Source organism: Solanum verrucosum, unplaced genomic scaffold, assembly GCF_900185275.1.
Source record: "Solanum verrucosum unplaced genomic scaffold, falcon-dt-bn FXZP01000214.1, whole genome shotgun sequence".
Lineage (NCBI taxonomy): Eukaryota > Viridiplantae > Streptophyta > Magnoliopsida > Solanales > Solanaceae > Solanum > Solanum verrucosum.
The window spans coordinates 2,298,168-2,308,346 of NW_026020059.1; the positions used below are offsets into that span (position 1 = coordinate 2,298,168).

Sequence of the window (10,179 nt, forward strand, 5' to 3'; positions counted from 1 at the left end):
GAGAAAATTGTCTCAAACTGAACCATGAACACTCTCCTAGTTCCAATACCATAGTGTTTGCAACAAATTTTAAAATGGCTAAAAAATAAATTACAATCTCAAACATGAATGATTTTGATCTCTGTATATTTCATAATTTGCAAAATATTCGAGATGCCTTTAAGGGAATATAGTATCCTTTATATAGACATGAACTAGGATTTAGGGTAGAGTAGCGTGCAAGAATCCTAATTGAAATTGAACACGTCTTACAGAGTCCCAACTTGAATTGAACATATCTTGTAGAGTCCAACAAAATTAAATTTTGTCTGCACATAGAACTTCATGCAAAGAATTTACGATTTTTCAGTTTTTATTTGTCATCTGATGTTTACCATATTTAAAAAAAGAAGAAGAGGATATTGATAAAAAATGAAAAAAAAAAAGAGTAATAATTATTATGGGCGTGCATTTTTTAAGTAAATGAAATGTAGGAAAAGTGAATTCTGAAAAAAATGAGATCATGTAGCACTTATATATTATATAATATAGTTGGCAGAATTACATTGGCCTTCGGGATTTTAGGATATCTGAAAAGGATATGAAGATAAAATAGAAAAGAGCCTTTAAATTTTATTAATTTTAAAAAATTATTTCTATGGATTATTTCCTATCTACTTGTTCATGATTTCATTCAAAATAACAATTTAGGTTTGATAAAGTTATATATTTGTGCACCTACTTTACTATTAAAAAATAATTGTCTCTTGTCCAGACCAAGGAGTCAATTACTCAACTTGGTCATGTTATTGTAGGCCAAAAGTGAAATCACAAACTTATTGTGTAAACCCATTAACTGACCAAGAGCCAATTACAACTCCAATTAAGTTTGTATTAGAACCTATGATATATATGGAGTCATAATTTCAAATCAAACGTTTGAATATGTAAATTTTTAATTTTAAATTCTTCAAAAATTATGATTTGAAATTTCAAATCGTGATTTCTAAGTTTTTCAAATGTAAAATTTGACTGTAAGTTTATATCTTATAAAAAGGACTCATTGTTTTAAATTTTATTAAAAAATAAAATTGCATGTTCAGCATGAAGAGATTATTTGTATCATGTGAAAGGATTATATCAAAGAATAACTAGTTAGTACTATTATGTGGTTTAAAATAAATAAATTGTAAAAACAAACATTTATTTGTAAAAGAAATAAGGAGATATTTGATTTAGCACTACGACACATTAGAATGTTTTAATATCTCATTTATTAACAATGATTTGCTCATTTGGTAAGACTCCGCTTTTTGCTTTATAATTTAAATTAAAGGTAATGTTAAATGACCAAAATATTTAGCCAGAATTTGGCCAAAAAATTTAAAAAATCGATAATATCTTTTTTATTTTAAAATAAATTGATCTTTTTTTTTTTTTAGTTAAAAGGTATTAAAGTTAAAATGGTAAAAATATTCAAAAAAAAATAAAAATAATATAGATAAAATACCATTCTAATCAAATTTTCTAGCCAAAAGAATTTTTCCTTAAATTAATCCATCAATAAATTTAAGAAAGAAAAGAAAAAAGTCAGTTTGGAACTTGTGATTGTGGAATATAAAAAGGTGGTTATCATCATTCTGGAATAATCTAAAATAAATAAATAATATCATATAAAACAGAATAAATCATATATATATATATATATAAAAGAGAACCTTAGGCCCGCTATGTGGCGCCACCACAAATAAGAATTCCTTTTTAATTTATTTATTTTCAAAACTAGTCTTTTCCTTTCATTAAAAGTTGCGACATTTATGAAAATTTTTGTCTTTTATGAAAAGTTGCAACTTTTATGAAGATTTACGACTTCTATGAAAGGTTGTAACATTTATGAAAGGTTGTGATTTTTATGAAAAGTTGCGACTTTAATGAAGAGTTGTGACTTTTATGAAAAGTTGTGACTTTTATGAAAGGTTGTAACATTTCCGAAGGGTTGCAACTTTTTCAAATAGTTGTAACATTTCCGATAAGACACAATAAACATTTGTTCACACTACCCTTTATTGTCTATAAATAGATGAATTTCTTCTCATTTTAAAACAACGAAAATTCTGAACTTCTTCTTCTTCTTCACAATTAAATATTTGTGTATTTTGCTCCTGTTGAGTGGCTCACTAACACCATTGCTTATGTTACAGATCCTGATATGTGTTTTTACAGTTATTAATTTATGCTTATGTTATTAAGAATAAATGATAAGATGTAATAATTTTCATTTTCCTTTACATTATTAATGTTTGTTACTACGTAATCTTGTATGTAAGATAATATAATGTTTTAGTTTTAATGACTAATAGATTTTAAGTATTATTTAAAAATTCCATGAAATTAAATTACCGCGCGAAACACGGATAATTTTACTAGTAATTAAATATAATAATAACCATGCAAAGGAATGAAATTTAGGATACTGTAAATACTAGAATAAGTTGAAATCGTAACTTTTAGATTGCTCCATTTGAATAATAATCGTTTCAAAGAATATTTCAAACAAATACATATGTAATAATTAATAACCGCTCGAAAGGATGATATTAGGGTAGTATGAATATTATGATGCTATGATATCATAACTTGTGGATTGCTGAGTCTGAATAATAGTGGTTTTAAATTATTTGTTTTCAAACAATACAAATGTAGTAATAATATTTAGGGCGACATTGAAATCTTAAACTTTTGAATTGCTTAGCCTGAATAATAGTTGTTTCAAAGAAATAATAACAACTATGCAAAGTGATGAAATTTAGGAAGGATACTGTGAATATAAAAGATAGAAGAATTGCTTAGCTTGAATAAATTCTGAAGATGTTAAAGGATGAAATGCATCAGATATATGAAATTTCCAAACAGTTGTATTTCTCAATGTTTTAACAACAAACAAGTTAGAAGAGAGTAAAAGAAAATCCAGTGTAGGAGTAAATATTATTTTCATACAACAGTGAATGTGCAAAAAAGCAGAGAGAGAGACGTTATCGTCAACATCAAATGAAGAAGAAGGAAAAACTGTTGTTACAAGGAAATGTCACTTCACCATTAAAAATTTGGAAAAAACATGGACACGATCCCTTTCAATGGGTGGTGCTTCAAAATACATAACGAAGTTAAAGAAAATAGATGAGAGGAGGGGGGAAAGATCACAGAAGACGAAAGTTTTCCCCCTTTTATCTTAAGACAATTTTTTTTTTTAATATGTGGTGGTTAAAGGCCAAAAGCTTGTGTGTCTCTTCTTCTCTAATTAATACAGTAATTAACATGAGATATCTCAGCCCTTTCTTGTGTAGATATGATGATTATGTTTCTTAAACTGTATAATGCTGCTGGATCGTTTCGATATCCAGACCTTTCAGCTTCACCACTGATTCAACATGACCCTTGAGTGTGTGCAGCTCACGAAGCCTGGCCATCTCTGCTCTCCTCTTTGCTTGTTCAGCAATTTCAGACAGTTCTCGGTAGCTGTTCTTTTCGTTGAACAGGTTTGAGGCTTCTGGTGGTTGAAGTCCATGTAAAGTTCTCTGAGCAAGGGCCCATTGAGCTTCCCTCTCTTCTTTTCCGTAGTCTTTCTTGGTGGTGAAAGCAGTCTGTTTTTAGGCCAAGTCATTAGTTAGTTAGTTAGTGTTCCAAGGAAATAATTGAATATAAGTTGATGTGGCGAGTAAAGTTTACCTTGTTGTCAAGCAAGTTATTCCAAGCCTTTCCACTTAAGATGTAGCGGATGGCAAATTTCATTATGTCGAGTGGGAAGTAGGTAACAATGCTGAAAATCCAGATGACACCAGCCCATCCCCACCCACATCCTTTGACTCTTGCAAAAGTCCAGTCGGCATAGACAGCAATTAAAGTGGCAACCTGCACAATCCATTCATAAGTTTAGTGAAGAACATATCTATAATATTAGTCCAAGAAGAAGCAAGTACAACAACTTACCAGTTGGGCGATCAAGAAAGCAATCATTAACAGAGCTCCTGGGCGTTCAACGAAGGACCAGCTTCGTGAACGGGTCACGAAAATCAAAGCCTGGCTGATAATACTCACTTGCAGGTACAAGGCAGACATCATTTCTTCATCACTTCCCCTAATATCCTTCACACCAAATTTGTCCTATAATGGAACAACACCATTAGAAATGATTATACAAAATATTTGGAAGTAAAAGAATCATACTCTCTGCATCAAGAAACTTACCGAGAAGAAATTAGTGTCATGCATCGCCCAGAAGAAAAGAACAGTCATCAATGCTTGGTAACCTCCAAGAACAACACCAGTTGCAAAGATTTCATTCAACTTCCAGCTATCAGGCATTGGAGATGGTTTCACTCTATCCTTTGAGATTGTCATAATGGTTCCTGGACCAGAAAAGTGTGTTAGTCTCTTTCAAATGAGGTACAATTTGATTGCATGATTTTGTGATTCGTATAAATGGCATTACCGTCATTTAGGATGGCAATGATCAAAACCATAAATGCAGAGAAGTCGTACTTCCATATCAGAGCAATAAGCATGAAACCAAACTGCAGAGAGGAAAACACGAGCAATGAAACTCAAGCTTCAAATAATATAATGAGATATTTGGCTAATCACATTTAATATCAACTTGGGACATACCACAATACGGATTGTGATGGAAACTGCATATATCTGCCAAAACAAGAGTTGAACGAAATTAATGGGGCTTGATATTTAAAAAAATTAGGGGTCTCAACTGGAATATATTAATCTAAGATTTACTAACTGTGTAATTCTTCATCCTCTGGAAAATAGCTCTACTGGTCAACACAGCACTGATGATAACACTTAGACCTGGCTCAGTGAGCACGATATCAGAAGCACCTCGTGCTGCATCAGTAGCATCTGCAACAGCGATTCCGATATCTGCCTTCTTCAAAGCAGGAGCATCGTTCACACCATCACCAGTCATTCCCACAATGTGCTTTCTCTCCTGCAACTTCTTCACAATCTCATATTTGTGCTCTGTGAAACAAGAAAAGAAAACGGTCATCATCTAGATTAAGGTTTGGTAATTGTAAATACTTCCAACAAGATAAATTGACACTGACCAGGAAATACTCCAGCAAATCCATCTGCCTTCTCAATCAACTCTTCTACAGGAAGTGAAGCAATAGATGAATCCTTGTCTTGACCAAGTAAAGATGCTGACGGGTACATGTTTGTTCCCATTCCAAGCCTACGGCCAGTCTCCTTGGCAATAGCCAATTGATCCCCAGTGATCATCTTAACATTTACACCAAGGTTGAGAGCTCTACGGATGGTCTCAGCACTATCATGTCTGGGGGGATCAAAGAGGGGTAGCAATCCAACAAATTGCCATGGACCTCCAGCGCTCTCCTTTGATTTCTCTGGCACTTCCTGCAAACAAGTTAAATAACGATGAGACAGCTGTACATGTATTCCAGACCAAAATCTGCAACCTTAAATTCAGTATTACAGACCTGTCTAGCTACAGCCAGTGACCTCAACCCACGCTCAGCATATTTATCAATCATTGCATGAACCTTTCTCCTGACATCTTCCTTACAGTTACATAGGTCCAAAATCTGATGCAAATTGTAATATTAGTAACAAGTTGCAGACATTGTAATATAAAGGAAGCAAATGTAATTGTAACTGAAAACCTAGGTACCTGCTCAGGAGCTCCCTTGCTGGCACGGTGCCAGTTGCCATTGTTGTCAATATATGTTAAAGCAGTTCTCTTGTCCACTGGATTGAAGGGCAAGAAATGCACCTCCCTGATACCAGCTCGTGCCTCTTTTGGATCGGCAAGCATGCCAACCATGCAAGCATCAATTGCATCCTGATTTTCAACTCTAGAGGCCCTTGCGGCAAGGAGGAGCACGTATTCTTTATCTACTCCCTTAACGAACACCTCGACCAAGGTTTTGTCGACACTCAACTTGTTAAGAGTCAAGGTACCTGTCTTGTCACTGCACAGCACATCCATTCCAGCCATTTCTTCAATAGCAGTCATTCTCTTGGTGATGGCACCCTGTTGGGAGAGCCTATGGGATCCAATAGCCATAGTGACTGACAACACAGTAGGCATAGCAATGGGAATACCACCAATAAGGAGCACCAAGAGATTGTCAATTCCATCCCTGTACTTCCTGTGCTGGATTGGATACATGACAATAATCTCAACCAGCATACCAATAGCAATGGAGCAGATACAGAAGTTTCCTATGGCTGTTAGCACTTTCTGGAAATGACCAACATTGTTTGTGCTGTCAACAAGGTGTGCTGCCTTGCCAAAGAAAGTGTGAACTCCAGTGGCAATGACTACAGCTTCAAGTTCACCTTGTTTGCAGGTTGATCCAGAGAAAACTTCATCTCCAGGATTCTTTGTCACGGGAAGAGATTCTCCTGTAAGGGCAGATTGATCAATCTTTAAAGGATCACCTTCAAGAAGACGAGCATCAGCAGGAACAATGTCTCCCAACTTGACACTTATAATATCACCAGGCACCAGAATAGCAGCTTCCTGTTCACTCCAGCGCCCATCTCTAAGAACCTTGGTTTTGGGAGCAAGCCCAGCCATAAGAGCTGCGGCAGCATTTCCAGCATTGTTTTCTTCAATAAAACTGATAGTTGAATTGATCACCAGCAAGCAAACAATACCAACAAAATCTTGCCAATCTGGGGGCTTTCCATTTCCATTAGCCAGTGCAATGGCCATGATAGCTGCAGCCTCCATAACCCATGACAAAGGATTCCACATAAACCCCAGGAACTTCAGTATTTTGCTTTCTTTTTTCTCTTCCAACTTGTTCGGTCCAAAGATTTGAAGCCTGTTGGCTCCTTCGTCCGAAGTCAGACCCTCTCGCGAACATTTCAGTTGTTCAAACACTTCTTCAATGGGGATTTTCTCCTGCAATTTCAACAGCGGAATAGCTAAATTAGCCTAATCATTCATCTTCAAATTGTTTTTACACCACAATTATAAACCTAGTCCATATTTTAAGTTCAACCCATATAAAATGAAAAAGGCCAATATGTTACAACTATTACACTGTTTGTGCAAACATTAGCTAGACAACTTCATCTGTAACTTAGTTTTGAAAGTTAAACTGAATGAAGCAGAGTGGGCTAGAACACATTCAAGAGCATTATTGAAATTCGTGTACTTCAAGTGATCAAGTCCTGAACTAGGTCCATTTCATGATGTGATATGACCTAATTTTTTTATGAGTTACTTGAGCCGAGTTCTTTTAAAAACATGTTTTCATCTCCACAAGGTAGGGGAAAGGTCTGCGTACATTTTACCCTCCCTAGAGCCCATCAGTGTGGGTATGTGTTGTATATGTTACAAAAATAAAAGTGGAAGGTTCTATCTTTATAATATAGGAAATGGGGACAGGTCTAAACACTTCCATAAAAACTATACACCATTATCATCATTAATCCTAAGAACACAAAGTCATTACTCAAGTAGGTATTGACAATAATTATTGTGTAGATAGATTCAATGGTTCATATTTATTTTATTTTATAAAATTGTTAAAGTATCCTTTTCTATACCTGTAATTCACATGAATAAACAAAAAAGTCATATGGAAGTGTGAGTCATTTAAGTTGACTTTCTACTTTATGGGTCCCATACAAAAGTGGACCCCAAAAAGTGGAGTTTCCAACCCTCAAACAATGGCCTTGAATTGACAACCAATCACAGAAGCACAAAAACAAGGGATAAGGGTCAACTCGCCAATTCACATGGAGCATCTTCGCGTGCGTACGCGCTCACACCGTTGTCTCCGCCTACTCTAAAGGAGGGCATCTTTGAAATTTAGACCAACTTGGGGGTTAATTTAATTTGAATAGTAACTAATTGTGGAATCCAAGAAAAGGTGTGAGCAGTCAATAGTCAGAGCCATTATTTAAGGGAAAAGGTTAGGCAGAAAAAATTGGACAAATGAGTCAGAGCCGTTAATAAGGTTAAAATTCCCAAATCACTATAATCCACACCATACCAAGTGCAGGGTACCACGGAAAAAGTACAATAAAATTCCAGCGAATATTAATCACACAGAACCTTTCACTAAAAGACATGATTTAACTTCTATAAATTAGAATATTTAGTGAAATTTCATCAAATAGAATCTAGAAAAAATAAAATACACAAATCTCATGCTTTCAGTTGAATTGATTTTACATATAAAAAACAAAAACAGATTTTCAAAAGTAATAATAGTTAAAAAAAAATTGGAAATCATTTTCAAATGTTGAGAAAAGTGTATTAAAATTGATTTTGTCCATTTACTTGCAAAAGTGTTCCATTAACAGAGTATGATAATGACTGTTTAGCCAGCCTCCTTTGAGGAAAAATGAAGTTGTAGAATCAGATGCTCGAATTGAATGATTACGACTTTTTTGGGCATAAAAACCGAATCTGATTTCTCAACTTATTTGGGTATTACTTCTTGCTTAGTATTCTCTGTCCAACCATAGTTATCTACTATTTTATTTTATACACTTTATTTTACTATACCAAATTTTGAATATAATAAATATAACGTCTAGAAATAGGAAAATGATAATAATTAATGATGAGGATAAATTAGGAACTAAGAGTAAAGTATTGTAGATATTTCAAAATAATATAGTAAAAAACTATTATTGGACTGAGTATATTTCTTCTGTCTTTATCGTGCTATGACAGATCATCTTAACCAACAAACACGTGAATTTTTTATTTTTTTTGAAGGAACAAGACTCTTTTTGTGAACCTAATTAATAAACAAGGAAAAAGGCAAATTAACAATCTTCCCGAATACATTTAAATATTTTGTATTTTTTTTTTCCACTTTTTTCGCTTTTAAGTTTATATAAATTAATTAACAATCTTCCCGAATACATTTAAATATTTTGTATTTTTCGTTACCTTTTTCGCTTTTAAGTTTATATAAATTAATTAAGCCAAAATCAAATACTTTATTCTCAATATCTAAAATTCAACTATCCATATGTTTAAATTCAGAATAAAAAGCAAAATCATAAAAACTAGCATTTGTGACTTAAAATAAATAATAATATTCGATAATTAGCATTATATGAAAAGTTATTACTATATAAATTTTTTTTAGAAAAAAAAAAACTGGTACATACAAACAACATGCAAACAAAGCAGATGATACATATGCTGATGAAATACACAGATCCATAAACACAGGTAGAAGTTAGGAGGGAAAAAGCTAGATACAAAATTAAAATTGATATTTTTTCTATAAATAATAAAATATTGAATTTCCTCGTCTTCTTATTGTACAGTTCATATTTGCTAATTTTGAATCATCGACATGTGAAAGTGTGTCTACACATATGACAAATTATATTCTGTAAATTCATATAGAATACACACAAAAGACATACAGTATATAAACTCAACGGAATACCAAATTCATGAAAAATAACAAAGTAAAAAAGTGAAAAAGTTTAGCAAATTTCAAAACAAGCATGCTATACTTGAAAGCAAAGCATCTCGTTTCTCATACTATTCAATTTGTATTTTAAAAAATCCAGAAAATCAAACTAAAACAGGACTCTAATCACACAAACAAATCAGAGAGAAAACCTCGATTTCAATGGAGAATTGAGATCTCTAGCAATTAACCAGATTGAATCAAATAAAAAATAGGATGAAGTCAGAAGAGAGTCTCACCAGATCAACAGTCTCATTTTTTATCTCTTCGAGGCTTATAGCTTTCGCCATCTCGGTAAAATCAAACGAAAACCAGCAGTAACAAGTCAAAAACTAAGCAGAAAAAAGGTTGATTTCAGTAAGTATAATGAATGATGAGACTCATCGAACAGAGAGATCCCAAAATTGAGAACGGCGGAAGGGAATGAACAGAGGTTTTTTTAGCCCTCTTTGTGATGAGAGAAATTGTGAGGTATAAGATTTTGGGGGATTGCCCTCTTTTTATACTGAGACAGTGTAAGCCACCCCCCTCAGCTATTTCTATTTGCCTTTGCTTTCTCTGACTTTTCATTTTATTTATAAAAAAAAAAAAAAGGAAAAGGAAAAAGAGTTATGGTTGGATTAAATGAGTATTTTCTTTTTTTTTTAGTAAAGTATTGTGAATTGTCCCAGTCTGGATTAAATTAGGGTTTTCTTTTAAAATTATTGGG

General features: G+C 33.4%; 1 protein-coding gene across 1 annotated transcript; it reads right to left on the reverse strand.

Moving 5' to 3' along the window:
* Positions 1–3,036: 3,036 nt before the first annotated feature.
* Positions 3,037–9,965, reverse strand: LOC125823288 (plasma membrane ATPase 4). Its single transcript, XM_049502679.1, has 11 exons — positions 9,710–9,965; positions 5,681–6,922; positions 5,490–5,594; positions 5,097–5,406; positions 4,772–5,010; positions 4,645–4,677; positions 4,469–4,550; positions 4,225–4,385; positions 3,967–4,140; positions 3,706–3,888; positions 3,037–3,620 (listed from the first exon to the last, which is right to left on the reverse strand). The coding sequence occupies exons 1-11, from the start codon at positions 9,758–9,760 to the stop codon at positions 3,342–3,344; spliced, it is 2,859 nt and encodes a 952-aa protein (XP_049358636.1). The 5' UTR covers positions 9,761–9,965; the 3' UTR covers positions 3,037–3,341.
* Between the last annotated feature and the right edge of the window lie 214 nt (positions 9,966–10,179).